At 63.3% G+C, this 26306-nt stretch overlaps 1 protein-coding gene across 1 annotated transcript in view; it reads right to left on the bottom strand.

Moving 5' to 3' along the window:
• Window positions 1-189: 189 nt before the first annotated feature.
• Window positions 190-26306, bottom strand: part of LOC147412711 (sodium/glucose cotransporter 2-like) — a 32148-nt gene continuing 6031 nt past the window's right edge. Inside the window, 19 exon segments of the mRNA XM_086481093.1 lie at window positions 190-346; window positions 3154-3328; window positions 4537-4615; window positions 4617-4637; window positions 4789-4902; window positions 4905-4985; window positions 4987-5007; window positions 5103-5159; window positions 5161-5272; window positions 6847-6949; window positions 6952-6996; window positions 8541-8617; window positions 8619-8646; window positions 10636-10772; window positions 14961-15165; window positions 17184-17264; window positions 18159-18264; window positions 21645-21749; window positions 22740-22799. Coding sequence (XP_086337219.1) covers window positions 190-346; window positions 3154-3328; window positions 4537-4615; window positions 4617-4637; window positions 4789-4902; window positions 4905-4985; window positions 4987-5007; window positions 5103-5159; window positions 5161-5272; window positions 6847-6949; window positions 6952-6996; window positions 8541-8617; window positions 8619-8646; window positions 10636-10772; window positions 14961-15165; window positions 17184-17264; window positions 18159-18264; window positions 21645-21749; window positions 22740-22799 — 1764 coding nt within the window.

Genomic DNA, 26306 nt, shown 5'->3' with positions numbered 1-26306 from the left:
TCATTTTTTTGGTGTTTTGAGGCGTTTCAGGCTCATTTTGGAGGATTTTAGTCTCGTTTTGGGCCTGTTTGAGCTCGTTTTGGGTCATTTCAGGCTCATTTTTTGGTGTTTTGAGGCGTTTCAGGCTCATTTTGGAGCATTTTAGTCTCATTTTGGGGCTGTTTAAATTCATTTTGGGGCACTTCAGGCTCATTTTTTGACGTTTTGAGGCATTTCAGGCTCATTTTGGAGGATTTTAGTCTCATTTTGGGCCTGTTTGAACTCGTTTTGGGTCATTTCAGGCTCATTTTTTGGTGTTTTGAGGCTTTTCAGGCTCATTTTGGAGGATTTTAGTCTCATTTTGGGGCTGTTTAAATTCATTTTGGGGCACTTCAGGCTCATTTTTTGACGTTTTGAGGCATTTCAGGCTCATTTTGGAGGATTTTAGTCTCATTTTGGGCCTGTTTGAGCTCATTTTGGGGCATTTCAGGCTCATTTTGGGGCATTTCAAGCCATTTGGGGCTCATTTTGGAGCATTTCAGACTTGTGCCTGTTTGGGCTCATTTTGGGGCGTTTTGATGTCATTTGGAGTGTTTCGAGCTCATTTGGGGGAGGCTTGGGCTCACTTTGGGGTGTTTCGTTACATTTTGGGGTCGTTTAGGCCATTTGGGGGTTATTTTGGGGCGTCTTGGGCTCATATTGGGGTGTTTGGGGCTCATTTTGGAGCATTTTAGTCTATATGAGCCTGTTTGAGCTCATTTTGGGGCACTTCAGGCTCATTTTTTGATGTTTTGAGGCGTTTCAGGCTCATTTGGGGGGATTTTAGTCTCGTTTTGGGCCTGCTTGAGCTCATTTTGCGGTATTTCAGGCTCATTTGGGGGCATTTCAAGCCATTTGGGGCTCATTTTGGAGCATTTCAGGCTCATATTGTGCCTATTTGAGCTTATTTTGGGGTATTTTGACATAATTTGGAGTGTTTCAGGCTCGTTTGGGGGAGTTTTGGTCTCACTTTGGGGTGTTTTGATAGATTTTGGGGTCGTTTAGGCCATTTGGGGGTTATTTTGGGGTGTTTTTGGCTCATATTGGGGTGTTTTGGGCTCATTTTGGAGCATTTTAGTCTATATGGGCCTGTTTGAGCTCATTTGGGGCTCATTTTGGGGTGTTTTGGACTCATTTTGGAGCATTTTGTCTCGTATTGGGCCTGTTTGAGCTCATTTGGGGGCACTTCGGGCTCATGTTCTGATGTTTTGAGGCATTTCAGGCTCGTTTTGGAGGATTTTAGTCTCGTTTTGGGCCTGTTTGAGCTCATTTTGGGGTGTTTTGATGTCATTTGGAATGTTTCGGGCTCATTTGGGGGAGTTCAGGGCTCACTTTCGGGTGTTTCGGTGCGTTGTGGGGTAGTTTAGGCCATTTGGGGGTTATTTTGGGGCGTTTTGGGCTCATATTGGGGTGTTTGGGGCTCATTTTGGAGCATTTTAGTCTATATGGGCCTGTTTGAGCTCATTTTGAGGGATTTCAGGCTCATTTTGGGGCATTTCAGGCTCATTTTGGGGCATTTCGAGCCATTTGGGGCTCATTTTGGAGCAATTCAGGCTCGTATTGTGCCTGTTTGGGCTCATTTTGGGGCGTTTTGATGTCATTTGGAGTGTTTCGGGCTCATTTTGAGGAGTTTAGGGCTCGCTTTGGGGCATTTTGATGCATTTTGGGGCCGTTTTAGGCCATTTGGGGTTCTTTTGGGTCGTTTTTGTGTTGCTTTGGGTTCCTTTTGGGGCGTTTTTGGCTCATTTTGGAGCATTTTGTCTCGTTTTGGGCCTGTTTGAGCTCATTTGGGGGCACTTCAGGCTCAGGTTCTGACGTTTTGAGGCATTTCAGGCTCATTTTGGAGGATTTCAGTCTCCTTTTGGGCCTGCTTGAGCTCATTTTGGGGCATTTCAGGCTCATTTTTTGGTGTTTTGAGGCATTTCAGGCTCATTTTGGAGGATTTTAGTCTCATTTTGGGCCTGTTTGAGCTCATTTTGGGGCATTTCAGGCTTATTTTGGGGCATTTCAAGCCATTTGGGGCTCATTTTGGAGCATTTTGTCTCGTTTTGGGCCTGCTTGAGCTCATTTTGGGGCATTTCGGGCTCATTTTTTGGCATTTTGAGGCATTTCGGGCTTATTTTGGAGGATTTTAGTCTCATTTTGGGCCTGCTTGAGCTCATTTTGGGGCATTTCAGGCTCATTTTGGGGCATTTCGAGCCATTTGGGGCTCATTTTGGAGCATTTCAGACTCGTATTGTGCCTGTTTGGGCTCATTTGGGGGCGTTTTGATGTCATTTGGAGTGTTTTGGGCTCATTTTGAGGAGTTTAGGGCTCGCTTTGGGGCATTTTGATGCATTTTGGGGTCATTTTAGGCCATTTGGGGTTATTTTGGGGCATTTTTGTGTTGCTTTGGGCTCATTTTGGGGCATTTTCGGCTCATTTTGGAGCATTTTGTCTTGTATTGGGCCTGTTTGAGCTCATTTGGGGGCACTTCAGGCTCAGGTTCTGACGTTTTGAGGCATTTCAGGCTCATTTTGGAGGATTTTAGTCTCATTTTGGGCCTGTTTGGGCTCATTTTGGTGCGTTTTGATGTCATTTGGAGTGTTTCGAGCTCATTTGGGGGAGTTTTGGGCTCACTTTGGGGTGTTTTGTTACATTTTGGGGTCGTTTAGGCCATTTGGGGGTTATTTTGGGGCATTTTTGGCTCATATTGGGGTGTTTTGGGCTCATTTTAGAGCATTTTAGTCTATATGGGCCTGTTTGAGCTCATTTGGGGCTCATTTTGGGGTGTTTTGGACTCATTTTGGAGCATTTTGTCTCGTATTGGGCCTGTTTGAGCTCATTTGGGGGCACTTCAGGCTCATGTTCTGATGTTTTGAGGCATTTCAGGCTCATTTTGGAGGATTTTAGTCTCGTTTTGGGCCTGTTTGAGCTCATTTTGGGGCATTTCAGGCTTATTTTGGGGTTGTTTGAGCTCATTTTGGGGTGTTTTGATGTCATTTGGAGTGTTTCAGGCTCAATTTGAGGAGGTTTGGGCTTGCTTTGGGGTGTCTTAGTCTCGTTTGGGCTACTTTGGGGGTGTTTTGGGCTCCTTTTTGGGGCGTGTCAGTGCATTTGGGGGGGCGGGGAGGGGGGGGTCCTCAAGCGAAGTACCCCCAGAGGAAGACGGCGACGGCCATCAGGATCAGGGCGTTGACGTCCACCACGCGGCTCCACAGGGGGTCTTCGGGGGGCGGGGCCGGCGGCTCGGCCCCGCCCCACGCCCCGGATGGCCCCGCCCCTTTCCCGCTTGGCTCCGCCCCCGGGCCGGGTGGCTCCGCCTCCACATCTGGGAGAAAGAGGGATTTGGCGGGGGGGGGGGGGGGCGGGGGGAAGAGCTCAAGGGCCTGCCTGGACCCCTGGGTCCCCTCCCCCACCCCCTGGGACCCCTCCCCTGACCTCTGGGTCCCCTCCCCCACCCCCTGGGTCCCCTCCTGGACCCCTGGGTCCCGTCCCCCAACCCCTGGGTCCCCTCCCCTGACCCCTGGGTCCCCTCCCCCGACCCCTGGGTCCCCTCCCCTGTCCCCTGGGTCTCCTCCTGGACCCCTGGGTCCCCTCCCCCACCCGCTGGGTCCCCTCCTTTGACCCCTGGGTCCCCTCCCCTGTCCCCTAGGTCCCCTCCTGGGACCCCTCCCGGACCCCTGGGTCCCCTCCCCTGTCCCCTAGGTCCCCTCCTGGGACCCCTCCTGGACCCCTGGGTCCCCTCCCCTGTCCCCTGGGTCCCCTCCCCCAACCCCTGGGTCCCCTCCTGGACCCCTGGGTCCCCTCCCCTGACCTCTAGGTCCCCTCCTGGACCCCTGGGTCCCCTCCCCTGTCCCCTAGGTCCCCTCCTGGGACCCCTCCCGGACCCCTGGGTCCCCTCCCCTGTCCCCTAGGTCCCCTCCTGGGACCCCTCCTGGACCCCTGGGTCCCCTCCCCTGTCCCCTGGGTCCCCTCCCCCAACCCCTGGGTCCCCTCCCCTGACCTCTAGGTCCCCTCCTGGACCCCTAGGTCCCCTTCCCTGTCCCCTGGGACCCCTCCTGGACCCCTGGATCCCCTCCCCCGACCCCTGGGTCCCCTCCCTTGACCCCTGGGTCCCCTCCCCTGACCCCTGGGTCCCTTCCTGGACCCCTGGGTCCCCTCCCCTGTCCCCTGGGTCCCCTCCTTTGACCCCTGGGTCCCCTCCCCTGTCCCCTAGGTCCCCTCCCCGGACCCCTGGGACCCCTCCCCTGTCCCCTGGGTCCCCTCCCCTGTCCCCTGGGTCTCCTCCTGGACCCCTGGGTCCCCTCCCCTGTCCCCTGGGTCTCCTCCTGGACCCCTGGGTCCCCTCCCCTGTCCCCTGGGACCCCTCCTGGACCCCTGGATCCCCTCCCCTGTCCCCTGGGTCCCCTCCCAGACCCCTGGGTCCCCTGCCCTCTCCCCTGTCCCCTGGGTCCCATCCTGGACCCCTGGGTCCCCTCCTGGACCCCTGGGACCCCTCCCCTGTCCCCTGTTTCCCACCCCCCCCCCCCCCCTTACCCCGGAGCTGGACGTCCCCCGGTGCATCCTCAGGGGGTTTTTCGTCGAGGTCGATCCGCGGCTCCCGGCTGTTCCGGAGGGCTGAACACCAACCGGTGGAGCTGTGGGACAGACGGAGGCCTGGGTGTCGTCGTTCCCCTCCCCCCCCCCCCCCCAACATCCCAGTCCCTTCCTAGGACCCCTGCCTACCCCCCCCCCTCACTGTTGGGGACACCTGGGTGCCATCCCCCCCCCCCCCAAAAAAAGACTCACGTGTTGGCGCGGGATGGGGGGATAGCAGAGGGAGACGGCGACGACGATGAGGCCGGTGGCGAGGAAGAGGAGGGCGGCGAAGTGGAGGTAGTGGAGGCCGCAAATGAAGGGGGGGGGCAGCGCCCGGGGGACTCGCACGTCCCCGTCCCCAAAGCCACTTCGGGGACGAGGCGGGCCAAGCCGAGCCCCAGGCCCCCCCAGCAGCCCCCAAAAGGCACCCTGGGGAAGGATTTTGGGGGCGGTATCAGCCACTCAGATGCCTGGATCTATTTTGCTGTGTGTCTCCCCCCCCCCCCCCTCCTCGGGTCACTCACGGGCTCGTTGACGCGGGGGACGAAGACGGCGAGGAAGAAGACGGCGGCCACGGGGGGGGGCGAGGTAACTGGCGATGGCCTGCATGTAGTCGAAGAGCTGGCCCCCCCGCGCCGCCTCCACCACCGGCAGCCAGGCCAGGCTCAGCCCCACCATCGCCATGACCCACAGCCTGCGGCAGGATGCCTGGGTTCCCCCCTGGATGCCGGGGTGGGGTGGGGGGGGTCCCCACTTTGGGGGTTGTTCCCCCCCTCCCCGCCCCCGGATGCCTGAGTCCCCTTTAAGTCGGTTGACCTGAGCTCCTGAATGCTGGGTCCCCTTTAAACTGGTTGACCTGACATCTCAAACGCCCGGGGCCTTTTGAAGCTGGTTGACCTGAACTCTCAGATGCCAATCCCCTTTAAGCTGGTTGACCCTGAACTCCGGACTGCTGGGTCCCCTTTAAGCTGGTTGACCTGCACTCTCAGATGTCTGGGTCCCCTTTTAAGGTCGGTTGACCTGAGCTCCTGAATGCCTACGTCCCCTTTAAACTGGTTGACCTGACATCTCAAACGCCCTGGGCCTTTTGAAGCTGGTTGACCTGAACTCTCAGATGCCCGTCCCCTTTAAGCTGGTTGACCTGAACTCCTGGACTGCTGGGTCTCCTTTAAGCTGGTTGACCTGCACTCTCAGATGTCTGGGTCCCCTTTTAAGTCGGTTGACCTGAGCTCCTGAATGCCTACGTCCCCTTTAAACTGGTTGACCTGACATCTCAAACGCCCTGGGCCTTTTGAAGCTGGTTGACTTGCACTCTCAGATGCCCGTCCCCTTTAAGATGGTTGACCTGAACTCCCCGGACTGCTGGGTCCCCTTTAAGCTGGTTGACCTGCACTCTCAGATGTCTGGGTCCCCTTTTAAGTTGGTTGACCTGACCTCCTGGATGCCCTGGTCCCCCGTTGACGTGAGCTCCCACTTAAGAACCCCATTAAGCTGGTTGACCTGACCTCCCAAACGCATTCCCTTTAAGTTGGTTGACCCTGACATCCCGGACACCTTGGTCCCTTTTAAACTGGTTAACCTGAGCTCCGGGGTGCCTGGATCCCCTTTTAAGTTGGTTGACCTGACCTCCCGGACTCCTCGGTCCCCTGTAGCTGGTTGACCTGAACTCCCAGGGGCCTGGGTCCCCTTTAAGCTGGTTGACCTGTACTCCCAGATGCCTGGGGTCCCCTTTAGGTTGGTTGACCTGACCTCCCGGACGCCCTGGTCCCCCTTTAAGCTGATTGACCTGAGCTCCCGGGCACCTGGGTCCCCTTTAGCTAGTTGACCTGACCTCCCGGAGACCTGGTTGACCTGAACTCCCAGATGCCTATGTCCCCTTTAAGCTGATGGACCTGACCTCCCGGCCTGCTGGGTCCCCTTTAAACTGGTTGACCTGCGCTCCCAAATGCCTGGGTGCCCATTAAATTGGTTGACCTGCCTCCCAGATGCCTGGGTCCCCTTTAAGCTGGTTGACCTGCCCTCCCAGATGCCTGGGTCTCCGCCTTTAGGTTGGTTGACCTGAGCTCCTGGACGCCTGGCTCCCCTTTAGCCAGTTGACCTGAGCTCCCAAACACCTGGGTCCCCGTTAAGCCGGTTGACCTGAGCTCCCAGACACCTTTAGTCCCTTTTAAACTGGTTGACCTGAGCTCCTGGATGCCTGAGTTCCCCCCACCCCGAATTCCTGGGTGCCCCCCCCCCCCCCCCCCAAAAACTCCTGGGTGCCCCCACCTGCCGGCTATCAGGAGGTGACGGGGCCCGGCGCTGGGCCGCAGGCGCCGGTAGATGTCGAGGGTGAAGAGGGCGCTGGCGCTGGCGAAGATGGAGGCCAGGAGGACATGAGGGCGGCCAGCACCACCGCCAGCATCAGCCCGCGCAGGCCTGCGGGGGGGGGGGGGGGGTGGGGGTGTGTGGGTGTAAAGAGGGGGGGGCCCCCAGAGGCCCCCCCCGAAGCCTAAGAGCCCCCTAAGAGCCTCTAGGAGCCCCCTAACAGCCTCTATTAGCTGCTAAGAGCTTCTACTAGCCCCCTGATAGCCTCTGGTAGCCCCCCCGGTAAGCTCTACTAGCCCCCCCAATGGCCTCTAATAGCCCCCTGAGAGCCTCTAATAGCCGCTAATAACCTCTAATAGTCCCCTAGTAGCCTCTAATAGCCCCCTGATAGCCGCTAAGAGCTTCTAATAGCCCGCTGATAGCCTCTGATAGCCCTCTGGTAGGCTCTACTAGCCCCTCAATGGCCTCTAACAGCCACTAATAGCCTCTAATAGCCCCCTAATAGCCCCTAATAGCTTCTAAATAGCGCCCTGATAGCCTCTAATAGCCACTAATAGTCACCTAATAGCCTCTAATAGCCCCCTAATAGCCTCTAATAGCGTCCTGATAGCCTCTAATAGCCTCTAATAGCCTCTAATCGTCACCTAATAGCCTCTAATAGCCCCCTAATAGCCTCTAATAGCCCCTGGCAGCCTGTAATAGCCACCTAATAGCCCCCAATAACTGCCTGATAGCCTCTATGGCCTCCTAAGAGCCTCTACTAGTCCCCTAATAGCCACTAATAACCTCTAATAGCCCTCTAATAGCCTCTAATAGCCACCTGATAGGCTCTAATGGACCCTAATAGCCTCTTATAGCCCCCTAATAGCCTCTGATAGCCGCTAATAGCCACCTGGTGGCTTCTAATAGCCCCTAAGAGCCACCTAATAGCCTCTAGCAGCCACCTGATAGCCTCTAATAGCCCCCTAATAGCCCCTGGTAGCCTCTAATAGCGCCCTAATAGCCCCTGATAGCCTCTAATAGCCCCTAATAGCCCCTAATAGCCTCTAATAGCCTCTAATAGCCCCCAATAGCCCCCTAATAGCCACTAATAGCCCACTAATAGCCTCTAATAGCCCCCTAATAGCCCCTGATAGCCTCTAATAGCCCCCAAATAGCCACTAATAGCCTCTAATAGCCCCCTAATAGCCACTAATAGCTTCTAATAGCCACCTAATGGCCCCTAATAGCCCCTGATAGCCTCTAATAGCCACTTAATAGCCCCTAATAACACCCCAACACCCCTAATAACGCCCTAATCCCCCTAATCCCGCCCTAATCCCACCCTCATCCCGCCCCAGCGCCCCCCCATAACGCCCCAATACCGCCCTAATCCCGCTAATCCCGCCATAATCCCGCTAACACCGCCCTAATCCAACTAATACCGCCCTAATTGCCCCTAATCCCGCCCTAATCCCGCTAATACCGCCCTAATCCCCCTAATCCCGCCCTAATCCCACCCTCATTCCGCCCCAGCGCCCCCCCATAACGCCCCAATACCGCCCTAATCCCGCTAATCCCACCCTAATCCGCTAATCCCGCCCTAATCCCGCTAATCCCGTCCTAATCCCGCTAATCCCCGCCCTAATCCCGCTAATCCCGCCCCACTGACGCACCGGGGGGCAGGAGGGCCAGGACGAGGCGGGGGTAGGCGACGTTGGAGCAGCCGGCGGGGCTGCCGCAGGCCGGCTGCAGCCTGGGCGTCGGTGCAGCCAATCACGTCTGCGGGGGGGGCGGGGCGGTGTCAGGGTGGGGGGTGGGCCGGATTAGGGGAACTGGGGGGGGATTAGTGGGAATTGGGGCGGGATTAGGGGAAATCATGGCGGGATTAGGAGATTGGGGCGGGATTAGGGGGAATTGGGGCGGATTAGGGGGAATTGGGGCGGGATTAGGGAGAATAGGGGCGGGATTAGTGGCAATTGGGGCGGGATTAGGGGGAATTGGGGCGGGATTAGGGAAAATCAGGGCGGGATTAGGGGATTGCGGTGGGATTAGGGGAAATTAGGGCGGGATTAGGGGAATCAGGGCGGGATTAGGGGGAATTGGGGCGGGATTAAGGATAATTGGGGCGGGATTAGGGGTAACTGGGGCGGGATTATGGGAAATTAGGGCGGGGTTAGGGAGAATTGGGGCGGGATTAGGGAGAATTGGGGCGGGATTATGGGAAATTAGGGCGGGATTAGGGAGAATTGGGGCGGGATTAGGGGAAATCATGGCGGGATTATGGAGATTGGGGCGGGATTGGGGAAATAGGGCGGGACTAGGGCGGGATTATGGGGATTGGGGCGGGACTAAGGGGAATTAGCGTGGGATTAGGGGGAAATGGGACGGTGGGTAGAGGAATTAAGGAGGGATTGGGCGGGATTAGGGGGATTGGGGTGGGATTAAGGGGAATTAGGGCGGGGCCAGGGGGAATTAGGATGGGTTTAGGGGAATTGGGTGGGATTATGGGAATTAGGGCGGGGTTATTGGGAATTAGGGCAGGGATTTGGGGGATTGGGGCGGGATTATGGAGAATTATGGTGGATTTATGGGAATTTGGGGCGGCCATCTTGGGCGGCCATCGTGGGTTGGCCAAGGAAGGCCAGGAGGCCCCCCAGGGCGGTTCTAGGGGCAATTATGGGGCTCCCTGGGGAAGTAGAGGTGGCGGCCATCTTGGGGCGGCCATCTTGGGTCGACCATCTTAGGGCGGCCATCTTGGGCGGCCATCTTGGTTTGCCCGAGGAAGGCCAGGGGGCGCCCCAGGGCGGTTCTAGGGGCAATTGTGGGGCTCGCTGGGGAAGAAGGTGTGGCGGCCATCTTGGGGCGGCCATCTTGGCTCGGCCATCTTGGCTCGGCCATCTTGGGCGGCCATCTTGGTTTGGCCAAGGAAGGCCAGGGGGGCGCCCCAAAATGGTTCTAGGGGCAATTATGGGGCTCGCTGGGGAAGAAGGTGTGGCGGCCATCTTGGGGCGGCCATTTTAGGGCAGCCATCTTGGCTCGGCCATCTTGGGCGGCCATCTTGGTTTGGCCAAGGAAGGCCAGGGGGCGCCCCAGGGCGGTTCTAGGGGCAATTGTGGGGCTCGCTGGGGAAGGAGGCGTGGCGGCCATCTTGGGTCGGCCATCTTGGGTTGGCCATCTTAGGGGCGGCCATCTTGGGCGGCCATCTTGGGTTGGTCGAGGAAGGCCAGGGGGCGCCCCGAAGTGGTTCTAGGGGCAATTATGGGGCTCCCTGGGGAAGAAGGCATGGCGGCCATCTTGGGGCGGCCATTTTAGGGCAGCCATCTTGGCTCGGCCATCTTGGGCGGCCATCTTGGGTTGGCCAAGGAAGGCCAGGGGGCGCCCCAAAGTGGTTCTAGGGGCAATTATGGGGCTCGCTGGGGAAGGAGGCGTGGCGGCCATCTTGGGGCGGCCACCCTTGGGTCGGCCATCTTAGGGCGGCCATCTTGGGCGGCCATCTTGGTTTGGCCAGGAAGGCCAGGAGGCCCCCAGGGCGGTTCTAGGGGCAATTATGGGGCTCGCTGGGGAAGGAGGCGTGGCGGCCATCTTGGGGCGGCCACCTTGGGTCGGCCATCTTAGGGCGGCCATCTTGGGCGGCCATCTTGGTTTGGCCAAGGAAGGCCAGGAGGCCCCCAGGGCGGTTCTAGGGGCAATTATGGGGCTCGCTGGGGAAGGAGGCGGGGCGGCCATCTTGGGGCGGCCATCTTGGGGCGGCCATCTTGGGCGGCTGACCAGGGAAGAGGATGCGGGCGGCCATGCCGGGCAGCACCATGAGGAACATGGGCAGGACTTTGAGGTAACCGCAGACGACGCAGCCGGCGCGGACGTGGGTCAGGGAGCGGCCGGCCAAGCAGCGCTGCAACGATCACCTGCGGGGGGGCGGGGAGGGGATGGGGGGCCTCCCAGTCGCTCCCAGTGCCTCCCAGTTACACCCCGGCGCCTCCCGGTTTGCACCCCGGCGCCTCCCCGTTACGTTCCGGTGCCTTCCAGTTGCACCCCGGCGGCTCCCAGTTACCCCCCAGTGTCTTTGCAGTGCTTCCCAGGCCCCACCCGGCACCTCCCAGTCCCTCCCAGTGGCCCGCAATCCCCTCCCAGTCCCATCTCAGTGCCTCCCAGTGATCCTCAAGGCCTTCCCAGCACCTCCCAGTCCCTCCCAGTGGCCCGCAATCCCCTCCCAGTCCCATCTCAGTGCCTCCCAGTGATCCTCAAGGCCTTCCCAGTGCCTCCCAGTCTCCTCCCAGCACCTCCCAGTCTCTCCCAGTGGCCTGCAATCCCTTCGTGGTGCCTCCCATTCCCCACCCAGCACCTCCCAGTCCCTCCCAGTGGCCCGCAATCCCCTCCCAAGTCCCGTCTCGGTGCCTCCCAGTGATCCTCAAGGCCTTCCCAGTGCCTCCCAGTCTCCTCCCCCAGCACCTCCCGATCTCTCCCAGTGGCCGCAATCCCTTCGTGGTGCCTCCCATTCCCCACCCAGCACCTCCCAGTCCGTCCCAGTGCGCCGCAATCCCCTCCCAGTCCCATCCTCAGTGCCTCCCAGTGATCCTCAAGGCCTTCCCAGTGCCTCCCAGTCTCCTCCCAGCACCTCCCAGTCTCTCCCAGTGGCCCGCAATCCCTTCGTGGTGCCTCCCATTCCCCACCCAGCACCTCCCAGTCCCTCCCAGTGGCCCGCAATCCCCTCCCAGTCCCATCTCAGTGCCTCCCAGTGATCCTCAAGGCCTTCCCAGCACCTCCCAGTCCCTCCCAGTGGCCCGCAATCCCCTCCCAGTCCCATCTCAGTGCCTCCCAGTGATCCTCAAGGCCTTCCCAGTGCCTCCCAGTCTCCTCCCAGCACCTCCCAATCTCTCCCAGTGGCCCGCAATCCCTTCGTGGTGCCTCCCATTCCCCCACCCAGCACCTCCCAGTCCGTCCCAGTGCCCGCAATCCCCTCCCAGTCCCATCTCGGTGCCCCCCAGTGATCCTCAAGGCCTTCCCAGCACCTCCAGTCCGTCCAGTGGCCCGCAATCCCCTCCCAGTCCCATCTCAGTGCCTCCCAGTGATCCTCAAGGCCTTCCCAGTGCCTCCCAGTCTCCTCCCAGCACCTCCCAGTCTCTCCAGTGGCCCGCAATCCCTTCGTGGTGCCTCCCATTCCCCACCCAGCACCTCCCAGTCCCTCCCAGTGGCCCGCAATCCCCTCCCAGTCCCATCTCAGTGCCTCCCAGTGATCCTCAAGGCCTTCCAGTGCCTCCCAGTCTCCTCCCAGCACCTCCCAGTCTCTCCCAGTGGCCCCGCAATCCCCTCCCAGTCCCATCTCGGTGCCTCCCAGTGATCCTCAAGGCCTTCCCAGTGCCTCCCAGTCTCCTCCCAGCACCTCCCGATCTCTCCCAGTGGCCCGCAATCCCTTCGTGGTGCCTCCCATTCCCCACCCAGCACCTCCCAGTCCGTCCCAGTGGCCCGCAATCCCCTCCCAGTCCCATCTCAGTGCCTCCAGTGATCCTCAAAGCCTTCCAGCACCTCCCAGTCTCTCCCAGTGGCCCGCAATCCCCTCCCAGTCCCATCTCGGTGCCTCCAGTGATCCTCAAGGCCTTCCCAGTGCCTCCCAGTCTCCTTCCAGCACCTCCCAGTCTCTCCCAGTGGCCCGCAATCCCCTCCCAGTCCTGTCTCAGTGCCTCCCAGTGATCCTCAAGGCCTTCCCAGTGCCTCCCAGTCTCCTCCCAGCACTCCAGTCTCTCCCCAGTGGCCCGCCAATCCCTTCGTGGTGCCTCCCATTCCCCACCCAGCACCTCCCAGTCCGTCCCAGTGGCCCGCAATCCCCTCCAGTCCATCTCAGTGCCTCCCAGTGATCCTCAAGGCCTTCCCAGTGCCTCCCAGTCTCCTCCCAGCACCTCCCAGTCCGTCCCAGTGGCCCGCAATCCCCTCCCAGTCCCTCCCAGTGCCTCCCAGTCCCTCTCCAATCCCCTCCCAGCACTTCCCAGTGCCCCCCAATCCCTTCCCAGTGCCCCCAGTCCCCTCCCAATGCCTCCACTCCCATGCCGGCACTTCCCAGTCCCTCCCAGTGCCTCCCAGTCCCCTCCAATCCCCTCCCAGGACCTCCCAGTGCCCCCCAATCCCCTTCCCGGTGCCTCCCAATCCCTTCCCAGTGCCCCCAACCCCTCCCAGTGCCCCCCCAACCCCTCCCAGTGCCTCCCGCTCTCACGCCAGTCCTTCCCAGTCCCTCCCATTCCCATGCCAGCCCTTCCAGTCCCTCCAGTGCCTCCCAGTCCCCTCCAATCCCTTCCCAGCACTTCCCAGTGCCCCCCAATCCCCTTCCCAAGTGCCTCCCAATCCCTTCCCAGTGCCCCCAATCCCCTCCAATGCCTCCCAATCCCTTCCCAGTGCCCCCCAGTCCCCTCCCAATGCTGCCACTCCATGCCGGCACTTCCCAGTCCCTCCCAGTGCCTCCAGTCCCCCTCCAATCCCCTCCCAGTCCCTCCAGTGCCTCCCAGTCCCCTCCAATGCCCTCCAGCACTTCCCAGTGCCCCCCAATCCCCTTCCCAGTGCCTCCCAATCCCTTCCAGTGCCCCCCAATCCCCTCCCAATGCCTCCCACTCCCATGCCGGTACTTCCCAGTCCCTCCCAGTGACTCCCAGTCCCCCTCCAATCCCCTCCCAGGACCTCCCAGTGCCCCCCAATCCCCTTCCCAGTGCCTCCCAATCCCTTCCCAGTGCCCCCCAACCCCTCCCAGTGCCCCCCCCAACCCCTCCCAGTGCCTCCCGCTCTCACGCCAGCCCTTCCCAGTCCCTCCCATTCCCATGCCAGCCCTTCCCAGTCCCTCCCAGTGCCTCCCAGTCCCCCTCCAATCCCCTCCCAGCACTTCCCAGTGCCCCCCAATCCCCTTCCCAGTGCCTCCCAATCCCTTCCCAGTGCCCCCCAATCCCCTCCCAATGCCTCCCACTCCCATGCCGGCACTTCCCAGTCCCTCCCAGTGCCTCCCAGTCCCCCTCCAATCCCCTCCCAGGACCTCCCAGTGCCCCCCAATCCCCTTCCCAGTGCCTCCCAATCCCTTCCCAGTGCCCCCAACCCCTCCCAGTGCCCCCTCAACCCCTCCCAGTGCCTCCCGCTCTCACGCCAGCCCTTCCCAGTCCCTCCCATTCCCATGCCAGTTCCTCCCAGTGCCTCCCAGTCCCCCTCCAATCCCCTCCCAGCACTTCCCAGTGCCCCCCAATCCCCTTCCCAGTGCCTCCCAATCCCTTCCCAGTGCCCCCCAATCCCTCCCAGTGCCCCCCCCAACCCCTCCCAGTGCCTCCCGCTCTCACGCCAGCCCTTCCCAATCCCTCCCATTCCCATGCCAGCCCTTCCCAGTCCCTCCCAGTGCCTCCCAGTCCCCCTCCAATCCCCTCCCAGCACTTCCCAGTGCCCCCCAATCCCCTTCCCAGTGCCTCCCAATCCCTTCCCAGTGCCCCCCAATCCCCTCCAAATGCCTGCCACTCCCATGCCGGCACTTCCCAGTCCCTCCCAGTGCCTCCCAGTCCCCCTCCAATCCCCTACCAGTCCCTCCCAGTGCCTCCCAGTCCCCCTCCAATCGCCTCCCAGGACCTCCCAGTGCCCCCCAATCCCCTTCCCAGTGCCTCCCGCTCTCACGCCAGCCCTTCCCAGTCCCTCCCATTCCCATGCCAGCCCTTCCCAGTCCCTCCCAGTGCCTCCCAGTCCCCCTCCAATCCCCTCCCAGGACCTCCCAGTGCCCCCCAATCCCCTTCCCAGTGCCCCCCAATCCCTTCCCAGTGCCCCCCAATCCCCTCCCAATGCCTCCCACTCCATGCCTGCACTTCCCAGTCCCTCCCAGTGCCTCCCAGTCCCCCTCCAATCGCCTCCCAGGACCTCCCAGTGCCCCCAATCCCCTTCCCAGTGCCTCCCAATCCCTTCCCAGTGCCCCCCAACCCCTCCCAGTGCCCCCCCAACCCCTCCCAGTGCCTCCCGCTCTCACACCAGCCCTTCCCAGTCCCTCCCATTCCCATGCCAGCCCTTCCCAGTCCCTCCCAGTCCCCCTCCAATCCCCTCCCAGCACTTCCCAGTGCCCCCCAATCCCCTTCCCAGCGCCTCCCAGCCTCACCTGGTCGGTACACCAGTACCAGGCGGAGATGATGCCCAGTCCCAGTAAGAGGCCGGGCCAGGGCAGGTCCCCGGTACTGGGATGGCGGAGGAGGTGGAAGGCGTCGGGGCGGGGCCGCCCGCAGGGGCCCGTCGCGTTGGGGGGCAGCGCCAGGGGGTACCGCTCCACCAGCCCCTCGTAGCCCCCCACGGCGCCCAGCGCTGGCCCAGTACAGCCCAGTAAGGACCAGTACGGACCCCCTACGGGGCTGGGGGGGGAGCGCAACGGGCCCGCCCGGGGCTCCCACGCCTCCGCCCAGTGCTCCCAGTACGGCCCCTTTGTCTCCCCCAGAGCGCCCCCACGAGGCCCAGGATCGGTGCGGACCAGTATAGACCAGTATGGCGCTGCAGCCCTGCCTCCCAGGGCCGCTCAATCCCCTCCCAGTGCCTCCCAGTGCTTTCCAGTGCACCACGATCCCCTTCCAGCACCTCCCCAGTCCTTCTCAGCCTTCTCCCAGTGCCTCCCGTGTGCCCTCCCAGTACCTCTCAATCTTCTCCCAGTGCCTCCCCAGTCCCCTCCCAGTGCTCCCAGTGTCTCCACTGTCGCCTCCCAGTATGCACCAGTCCCCTCAATCCCTTCAGTGCCCTTCAATCGCCTCCCAGTCCCCTCCCAGTGCTCCCAGGCCCTCCCAGGCCCTTCCCAGTGCCCTTCAATCCCCTCCCAGATCCCTCCCAGTCCCTATTAAAATTCTCCCAGTGCCCCCTTGACCCTCCCAGTGCTCCCAGTGTCTCCCCTGTCACCTCCCAGTATGCCCCAGTCCCCTCAATCCCTACCCTAGTATACCTCCATTCCCTCCCAGTGCCTCTCGAGCCGCTCCCAGTGTCTCCCAGTGCCTCCCGTGTCCCCTCCCAGTGCTCCCAGTCCCTCCCAGTGCCCTTCCATCCCCTCCCAGTGCTCCCAGGCCCTCCCAGGCCCTTCCCAGTGCCCTTCAATCCCCTCCCAGTGCCTCTTAAACTCCTCCCAGTGCCCCCCGTCCCCTCCCAGTGCTCCCAGTATCTCCCCTGTCACCTCCCAGTATGCCCCAGTCCCCTCAATCCCTACCCTAGTATCCCCCTGTTCCCTCCCAGTGCCTCTCGAGCCGCTCCCAGTGTCTCCCAGTGCCTCCCGTGTCCCCTCCCAGTGCCCTCAACCCCCCTCCCAGTGCTCCCAGTCCCTCCCAGTGCCCTTCCATCCCCTCCCAGTGCTCCCAGGTTCTCCCAGGCCCTTCCCAGTGCCCTTCAATCCCCTCCCAGTCCCTCTTAAACTCCTCCCAGTGCCCCCCCGTCCCCTCCCAGTGCTCCCAGTATCTCCCCTGTCACCTCCCAGTATGCCCCAGTCCCCTCAATCGTTCCCTCCCAGTACCTCTCGAGCCGCTCCGTGTCTCCCAGTGCCTCCCACGTCCCCTCCCAGTGCCCTCAACCCCCTCCCAGTATCCCCCAGTCCCCTCAAACCCCTCCCAGTATCCCCCAGTCCCCTCCCAGTGCCCTTCAATCCCCATCCCAGTGCTCCCAGGCCCCTCCCAGTGCCCTTCCATCCCCTCCCCGTCCCTTCCCAGGCCCCTCCCAGCGCTCCCAGTCCCCTCCCAGTGCTCCCAGGCCCCTCCCAGTGCCCTTCAATCCCCTCCCCGTCCCTTCCCAGGCCCCTCCCAGCGCTCCCAGTCCCCTCCCAGTGCTCCCAGGCCCCTCCCAGTGCCCTTCCATCCCCTCCCCGTCCCTTCCCAGGCCCCTCCAGCGCTCCCAGTCCCCTCCCAGTGCTCCCAGGCCCCTCCCAGTGCCCTTCCATCCCCTCCCCGTCCCTTCCCAGGCCCCTCTCAGTGCTCCCAGTCCCCTCCCAGTGCTCCCAGACCCCTCCCAGTGCCCTTCAATCCCCTCCCCGTCCCTTCCCAGGCCCCTCCCAGCGCTCCCAGTCCCCTCCCAGTGCTCCCAGGCCCCTCTCAGTGCCCTTCAATCCCCTCCCCGTCCCTTCCCAAGCCCCTCCCAGCACTCCCAGTCCCCTCCCAGTGCTCCCAGGCCCCTCCCAGTGCCCTTCAATCCCTGTCCCAGTTCTCCCAGGCCCCTCCCAGTGCCCTTCCATCCCTCCCAGCGCTCCCAGGCCCCTCCCAGCGCTCCCAGGCCCCTCCCAGTGCCCTTCCATCCCCTCCCCGTCCCTTCCCAGGCCCCTCCCAGCACTCCCAGTCCCCTCCCAGTGCTCCCAGTCCCACCATAGCCGGCCAGGACGGAGGCCCCCACGACGATGATGAGGGTCTGCAGCAGGTCTGCGTACATCAGCGCCGCCAGCCCCCCTGCAGGCCACGCCCCCCCCCCGCGCATCAGGCCCACGCCCCTCGAGGCTCCTCCCACCACCCCGACCACCTCCCCCCCTCCGTGGCCACGCCCACAAAGTCCCGCCCCCCCTCAAAGCCACGCCCGCCCCCCCCCCCCCCCGGAACCACCAGCTCCTGAGCCCATTGGGCCCCCCTCCAGGCCCCCCTTTTTGCCCCGCCCCCTCTGGCCCCTCCCCTCTACGTGGCCACGCCCACCCCCCGAACCACGCCCCTCCTCTGTGGCCACGCCCCCCCCCCCCGCCGCCTCCTAGGCCCCGCTGCAGAGCCTCCCCCTCCCTTTGGCCCCGCCCGCCTTGGCCCCGCCCCCTATGGCCCCGCCCCCTTTGCCCCTCCCCTCTCCATGGACACGCCCACCAAAGACCACGCCCCCACTCCGTGGCCACGCCCCTCATCTCCCCCGCCCCCAGGTCCTGAGCCCCAGGGGCCCCGCTGCAAGCCCCTCCCTTGACCCCACCCCCTTGACCCCGCCCTCTTTGACCCCGCCCACATCAGACCCCTCCCCCTCTGTGGCCACTCCCCTCCTCTGTGGCCACGCCCCCTCCCCCAGCTCCTGAGCCCCATGGGCCCCGCTACAGGGCTCACCCCCTCGGCCACGCCCTCCTTGGCCCCGCCCCCTTATGCCCCACCCCTTCAGCCCCCGCCCCCTCTGGCCCTTCCCCCTCTGTGGCCACGCCTCTCCTCTGCGGCCACGCCCCCTCCCCCAGCTCCTGAGCCCCGTGGGCCCCACTACGGGGCTCCCCCACCCCCCTCAGCATCTCCCGCCTTGACCCCGCCCCCCCTCAGGCCCCACCCCCCCTTTCAGGCCCCTCCCCCCCTCAGGCCCCGCCCCCCCCCCGGTGGCCCCGCCCCCACCGGTGACGGTATAGAGGGCGGTGACGGCCAGCAGGGCGCCCACGGCGGCGTAGAGGTCCCAGCCCAGCGCCTCCCGGATGAAGATGGCCCCCGAGTACATGTCCACCTGCGGGGGGGGGGGGCGGGGCCTGTAGGCACCTATAGACACCCCCCCCGACCCTATAGGGGCCCCCAGAACCCCACGGGAGCCCCTGGACCCATAGGGAGCCCTTAGGACCCCACAGGGACCCCTTGACCTTATAGGAGCACCCTGGACCCATAGAGACCCCTTGACCCTATAGGGACCCCTCAGGAGCTATAGGGACCCCTCAGGACCTATAGAACCCCCCCCGACCCTATGGGGGCCCCCAGAACCCCACGGGAGCCCCTGGACCCATAGGGAGCCCTTAGGACCCCATAGGGACCCCTTGACCCTATAGGGACCCCCTGGACCCATAGGGACCCCTTGACCCTATAGGGACCCCTCAGGAGCTATAGGGACCCCTCAGGACCTATAGAACCCCCCCCGACCCTATAGGGGCCCCCAGAACCCCACGGGACCCACTGGACCCATAAGGAACCCTTAGGACCCCACAGGACCCATAAGGACCCCTTAGGACCCCACAGGGACCCCTTGACCCTCTAGGGACCCCTCAGGACCTATAGAACCCCCCGACCCTATAGGGGCCCCCAGAACCCCACGGGAGCCCCTGGACCCATAGGGAGCCTTTAGGACCCCATAGGGACCCCTTGACCCTATAGGGACCCCCTGGACCCATAGAGACCCCTTGACCCTATAGGGACCCCTCAGGAGCTATAGGGACCCCTGAGGAGCTATAGAACCCCCCCGACCCTATAGGGACCCCCAGAACCCCACGGGAGCCCCTGGAGCCATAGGGAGCCTTTAGGACCCCATAGGGACCCCTTGACCCTATAGGGACCCCCTGGACCCATAGAGACCCCTTGACCCTATAGGGACCCCTCAGGAGCTATAGGGACCCCTGAGGAGCTATAGAACCCCCCCGACCCTATAGGGACCCCCAGAACCCCACGGGAGCCCCTGGAGCCATAGGGAGCCTTTAGGACCCCATAGGGACCCCTTGACCCTATAGGGACCCCCTGGACCCATAGAGACCCCCTTGACCCTATAGGGACCCCTCAGGAGCTATAGGGACCCCTGAGGAGCTATAGAACCCCCCCGACCCTATAGGGACCCCCAGAACCCCACGGGAGCCCCTGGAGCCATAGGGAGCCTTTAGGACCCCATAGGACCCCTTGACCCTATAGGGACCCCCTGGACCCATAGAGACCCCTTGACCCTATAGGGACCCCTGAGGAGCTATAGAACCCCCCCGACCCTATAGGGACCCCCAGAACCCCACGGGACCCACTGGACCCATAAGGAGACCTTAGGACCCCATAGGGACCCCTTGACCTTATAGGAGCACCCTGGACCCATAGAGACCCCTTGACCCTATAGGGACCCCTCAGGACCTATAGAACCCCCCGACCCTATAGGGGCCCCCAGAACCCCACGGGAGCCCTTGGACCCATAAGGAACCCTTAGGACCCCACAGGACCCATAAGGACCCCTTAGGACCCCACAGGGACCCCTTGACCCTATAGGGACCCCTCAGGACCTATAGAACCCCCCCCGACCCTATAGGGACCCCCAGAACCCCACGGGAGCCCCTGGAACCATAAGGAGACCTTAGGACCCCATAGGGACCCCTTGACCCTATAGGGGACCCCCCTGGACCCATAGAGACCCCTTGACCCTATAGGGACCCCTCAGGAGCTATAGGGACCTCTGAGGAGCTATAGAACCCCCCCGACCCTATAGGGGCCCCCAGAACCCCACGGGACCCACTGGACCCATAAGGACCCCTTAGGACCCCACAGGGACCCCTTGACCCTATAGGGACCCCTCAGGACCTATAGAAACCCCCCCGACCCTATAGGGACCCCCAGAACCCCACGGGAGCCCCTGGACCCATAAGGACCCCTTAGGACCCCATAGGGACCCCTTGACCTTATAGGAGCACCCTGGACCCATAGGGACCCCTTGACCCTATAGGGACCCCTGAGGACCTATAGAACCCCCCCCCGACCCTATAGGGACCCCCCAGAACCCCACGGGAGCCCCTGGACCCATAGGGAGCCCTTAGGACCCCATAGGGACCCCTTGACCCTATAGGGACCCCCCTGGACCCATAGGGACCCCTTGACCCTATAGGGACCCCTGAGGAGCTATAGAACCCCCCCCCGACCCAATAGGGGCCCCCAGAACCCCACGGGACCCACTGGACCCATAGGGAGCCCTTAGGACCCCATAGGGACCCCTTGACCCTATAGGGACCCCCCTGGACCCATAGGGACCCCTTGACCCTATAGGGACCCCTCAGGAGCTATAGGGACCCCTCAGGACCTATAGAACCCCCCCCGACCCTATAGGGGCCCCCAGAACCCCACGGGACCCACTGGACCCATAAGGAACCCTTAGGACCCCACAGGGACCCCTTGACCCTCTAGGGACCCCTCAGGACCTATAGAACCCCCCCCGACCCTATGGGGGCCCCCAGAACCCCACGGGAGCCCCTGGACCCATAGGGAGCCTTTAGGACCCCATAGGGACCCCTTGACCCTATAGGACCCCCTGGACCCATAGAGACCCCTTGACCCTATAGGGACCCCTGAGGAGCTATAGAACCCCCCCGACCCTATAGGGGCCCCCAGAACCCCACGGGAGCCCCTTGACCCTATAGGGACCCCCAGGACCCCACGGGAGCCCCAAGAACCCATAGGGAGCCCTTGACCCTATAGGGACCCCCCTGGACCCATAGGGACCCCTCAGAAGCTATAGGGACCCCCAGGACCCTATAGGGACCCCCAGGACCCCACAGGACCCCCTGGACCACATAGGGACCCCTCAGACCTTTAGGGGGCCCCCGGCCCTATAGGGACCCCCCAGAACCCCCAGGACCCCCTGGACTCCATAGGGACCGCTCAGAACCCCATAGGAGCCCCCCGACCCTATAAGGACCCCCAGGACCCAAACGGACCCCCTGGACCCCATAGGGACCCCTCAGGACCTATAGGGACCCCCAGGACCCCCAGGACCCCCTGGACCCCATAGGGACCCCTCAGGACCTATAGGGACCCCCAGGACCCCCCAGGACCCCCTGGACCCCATAGGGACCCCCCGACCCCTACAGATCCCCCCTCCCCCCTCCCAGCCCCTCTAGATCCCTCCCCCCAGCCCCTCTGGACCCTCCCCCCAACCCCCCCATAGACGCCCCCCCCCCGCCCCCTATAGACCCCCCCCCATAGCCCCCCCCCACCCCCCATAACCCCACCCCACCCCCCCCAGCCCCCCCCTTCCACCCTCCTCCCCTCCCCCTTCCCCTCTCCTCCCCCCCCCTCCAGACCCCGCCAGCGCCCCGCCCCGCCCCTCCCCCCCGCCCCAAGCCCCGCCCCTCCCCCAAGCCCCGCCCACTCGCCCCCCACCGAGATCTTGGTGGCCACGTAGAGGCCGAGGGAGAGGAGGGCCAGGTAGAGGCGGATCCGCCCCCCCCCGAAACGCCGCCCCAGGTACTGCGGCATCGTCGTCACCTGGAGGGGGCGGGGGTCACCCCGGGGGGGGGGCGGGGACTCGGATGTTGTCGCCCCGCCCCCTCCCCGCAAAGCCCCGCCCCCGCCCCAAGCCCCCCTGCCGCCCCCCCCCCCCCCCGCCGCCTCAGTACGTTCCTCCCCTCCTCCCCACCCCCCCCCACCCCCCCCGCCGCCTCGAAGCTCCTCCCCCCTTCGAAGCCACGCCCCCATTGGGAAAAAGCCCCGCCCCGCAAAGCCCCGCCCCGGAAAGCCCCGCCCAGAAAAGCCCCGCCCCGAAAAGCCCCGCCCCTCCCCCCCGAGCCCCTCCCCCCCGTCGCGCCTTCCCCATTATCCCTCCCGCAAGCCCCTCCCCCACCCAATAAGCCCCGCCCCCAGAAGCCCCGCCCCGAAAAGCCCCGCCCCGCAAAGCCCCGCCCAGAAAAGCCCCGCCCCATAAGCCCCGCCCAGAAAAGCCCCGCCCAGAAAAGCCCGCCCAGAAAAGCCCCGCCCCGAAAAGCCCCGCCCCCCCGAGCCCTCCCCCGTCGCGCCTTCCCCATTATCCCTCCCACAAGCCCCCCCGAAGCCCCGCCCCCGAAGCCCCGCCCCCCGAAGCCCCGCCCCCCGAAGCCCCGCCCCCCGAAGCCCCGCCCCTCGAAGCCCCGCCCCTCGAAGCCCCGCCCCTCGAAGCCCCTCCCTTAACACTCAAGCCCCTCCCCTTCTTGCCCCTTCCCCATCGCCCCTCCTCTCAGCCACCCCCGGCAGCCCCGCCCCCCCCGAGAAGCCCCGCCCCTCGACGCCCCGCCCCCACCCGAAGCCCCTCCCCTCGAAGCCCCGCCCCTAACCCCCAAGCCCCTCCCCTTTCCTGCCCCTTCCCCCTCAGCCCTCCCCCAGACCCCCTTAAGCCCCGCCCCCGCGGGCCCCGCCCCCTTAAGCCCCGCCCCCTAAGCCCCGCCTCATCAGGCCCCGCCCCCTCTTAAGCCCCGCCCCCTCTTAAGCCCCGCCCCCTCTCACCCCCGCCCGCAGGTAGATGGGGACGATGACCCAGCCCAGCAGCAGGACGATGAACATCCCCTGGGGGCGGGGCCAAGGGGGAGGGGGCGGGGTCAGCCGGGGGGGCGGGGTCAGCGGGGGGGGCGGGGTCAGCCGGGGGGCGGGTCAGTCGGGGGGCGGGGTCAGCTGGGGGCGGGGTCAAGGGGGGCGGGGCTAAGGGGAAGGGAAAGGGGCGCGAGGGGGGGGGGGGCTATTCCTTGGGGGGGGGTAATTAGGGGGGTCCCGGGGGGGTAATTAGGGGCCATGGGGGGTAATTAGTGACCCGGGGGGTAATTAGGGACCATGGAGGGTAATTAGGGGGGTCCCGGGGGGGGTAATTAGTGACCCGAGGGGTAATTAGGGGCCATGGAGGGTAATTAGGGGGGTAATTAGGGGGGGGGTACTTAGTGACCCGGGGGTAATTAGGGGCCACGGGGGTAATTAGGGGGGTAATTAGGGGGGGTAATTAGTGACCCGGGGGGTAATTAGGGGCCACGGGGGGTAATTAGGGGGGTCCCGGGGGGGGTAATTAAGGTTACAGAGTGTTACAGGGCTCTATAGGGGCTCTATAGGGGCTCTATAGGGGTCCATAGGCTCTATAGGGGGTCTATGGGGGTCCATAGGGGGACTATGGGGCTCTATAGGAGGTCTATAGGGGGTCTGTAGGGGTTCGTAGGGGGCTATGAGGGTCTATAGGGGGTCTATGGGGCTCTATAGGGGGTCTATGGGAGTCTATAGGGGGTCTATAGGGGGTCTGTAGGGGTTCGTAGGGGGCTATGAGGGTCTATAGGGGGTCTATGGGGCTCTATAGGGGGTCTATGGGAGTCTATAGGAGGTCTATAGGGGTCTGTAGGGGTCCGTAGGGGGCTATGGGGGTCTATAGGGGGTCGATGGGGCTCTATAGGGGGTCTATGGGAGTCTATAGGGGGTCTATAGGGGGTCTGTAGGGGTCCGTAGGGGGCTATGAGGGTCTATAGGGGGTCTATGGGGCTCTATAGGGGGTCTATGGGAGTCTATAGGAGGTCTATAGGGGGTCTGTAGGGGTCCGTAGGGGGCTATGGGGGTCTATAGGGGGTCGATGGGGCTCTATAGGGGGTCTATGGGAGTCTATAGGGGGTCTATAGGGGGTCTGTAGGGGTCCGTAGGGGGCTATGAGGGTCTATAGGGGGTCTATGGGGCTCTATAGGGGGTCTATGGGAGTCTATAGGGGGTCTATAGGGGGTCTGTAGGGGTCCGTAGGGGGCTATGGGGGTCTATAGGGGGTCCATGGGGGGCTATAGGGGGCTATGGGGGGCTATAAGGGTTAATAGGGTGTTCGGAGGGGGGGTGTCTATGGGGTTCTATATGGGGTCTATAGAGGGCTATGGGGGTCTATAGGGGTCCCTAGGGGTCTATGGGGGGCTGTCTAGGGGTCCAGGGGGCTCTATAGGGGTCCCTAGGGGTCTATGGGGGGCTCTATAGGGGTCTATGGGGGTCTATAGGGATCCCTAGGGGTCTATGGGGGGCTCTCTAGGGGTCCAGGGGGCTCTATGGGGGTCTATAGGGGTCCCTAGGGGTCTAGGGGGGGCTCTCTAGGGGTCCAGGGGGCTCTATAGGGGTCCCTAGGGGTCTATGGGGGGCTCTCTAGGGGTCCCTGGGGCTCTATAGGGATCTCTAGGGGTCTAGGGGGGGCTCTCTAGGGGTCCAGGGGGCTCTATAGGGATCCCTAGGGGTCTATGGGGGGCTCTATAGGGGTCCCTGGGGCTCTATAGGGGTCCCTAGGGGTCTAGGGGGGGCTCTATAGGGGTCTATGGGGGTCTATAGGGGTCCCTAGGGGTCTATGGGGGGCTCTCTAGGGGTCCAGGGGGCTCTATAGGGATCCCTAGGGGTCTATGGGGGGCTCTATAGGGGTCCCGGGGGCTCTATGGGGCTCTATAGGGATCCCTAGGGGTCTATGGGGGGCTCTCTAGGGGTCCAGGGGGCTCTATAGGGGTCCCTGGGGGTCTATAGGGATCCCTAGGGGTCTATGGGGGTCTCTATAGGGGTCCCTAGGGGTCTATGGGGGGCTCTCTAGGGGTCCCGGGGGCTCTATAGGGGTCCCTAGGGGTCTATGGGGGCTCTCTAGGGGTCCAGGGGGCTCTATAGGGATCCCTAGGGGTCTATGGGGGGCTCTATAGGGGTCCCTGGGGCTCTATAGGGGTCCCTAGGGGTCTATGGGGGGCTCTATAGGGGTCCCGGGGGCTCTATGGGGCTCTATAGGGGTCCCTAGGGGTCTATGGGGGGCTCTATAGGGGTCCCTGGGGCTCTATAGGGGTCCCTAGGGGTCTATGGGGGGCTCTCTAGGGGTCCAGGGGGCTCTATAGGGATCCCTAGGGGTCTATGGGGGGCTCTCTAGGGGTCCCGGGGGCTCTATAGGGGTCCCTAGGGGTCTATGGGGGCTCTCTAGGGGTCCAGGGGGCTCTATAGGGATCCCTAGGGGTCTATGGGGGGCTCTATAGGGGTCCCTGGGGCTCTATAGGGGTCCCTAGGGGTCTATGGGGGGCTCTATAGGGGTCCCGGGGGCTCTATGGGGCTCTATAGGGGTCCCTAGGGGTCTATGGGGGGCTCTATAGGGGTCCCTGGGGCTCTATAGGGGTCCCTAGGGGTCTAGGGGGGGCTCTCTAGGGGTCCAGGGGGCTCTATAGGGATCCCTAGGGGTCTAGGGGGGGCTCTCTAGGGGTCCAGGGGGCTCTATGGGGGTCTATAGGGGTCCCTAGGGGTCTATGGGGGGCTCTATAGGGGTCCCTGGGGCTCTATAGGGGTCCCTAGGGGTCTATGGGGGGCTCTCTAGGGGTCCAGGGGGCTCTATAGGGATCCCTAGGGGTCTATGGGGGGCTCTATAGGGGTCCCTAGGGGTCTAGGGGGGGCTCTATAGGGGTCTATGGGGGTCTATAGGGGTCCCTAGGGGTCTATGGGGGGCTCTCTAGGGGTCCAGGGGGCTCTATGGGTGTCTATAGGGGTCCCTAGGGGTCTATGGGGGGCTCTCTAGGGGTCCAGGGGGCTCTATAGGGATCCCTAGGGGTCTATGGGGGGCTCTATAGGGGTCCCTAGGGGTCTAGGGGGGGCTCTATAGGGGTCTATGGGGGTCTATAGGGGTCCCTAGGGGTCTATGGGGGGCTCTCTAGGGGTCCAGGGGGCTCTATGGGTGTCTATAGGGGTCCCTAGGGGTCTATGGGGGGCTCTCTAGGGGTCCCGGGGGGTCTATAGGGGTCCCGGGGGGTCTATAGGGGTCCCGGGGGGTCTATGGGGGGCTCTATAGGGGTCTATGGGGGTCTATAGGGATCCCTAGGGGTCTATGGGGGGCTCTCTAGGGGTCCCTGGGGATCTATAGGGGTCCCTAGGGGTCTATGGGGGTCTCTATAGGGGTCCAGGGGGCTCTATAGGGGTCCCTAGGGGTCTAGGGGGGGCTCTCTAGGGGTCCCGGGGGCTCTCTAGGGGTCCCGGGGGGTCTCTAGGGGTCCCGGGGGGTCTATAGGGGTCCCGGGGGGTCTATGGGGCTCTCTAGGGGTCCCGGGGGGTCTCTAGGGGTCC

The sequence above is a fragment of the Leptosomus discolor genome, unplaced genomic scaffold, assembly GCF_034619465.1.
Source record: "Leptosomus discolor isolate bLepDis1 unplaced genomic scaffold, bLepDis1.hap2 HAP2_SCAFFOLD_227, whole genome shotgun sequence".
NCBI lineage: Eukaryota > Metazoa > Chordata > Aves > Leptosomiformes > Leptosomidae > Leptosomus > Leptosomus discolor.
This window is presented reverse-complemented; position numbering and strand designations above follow the sequence as displayed.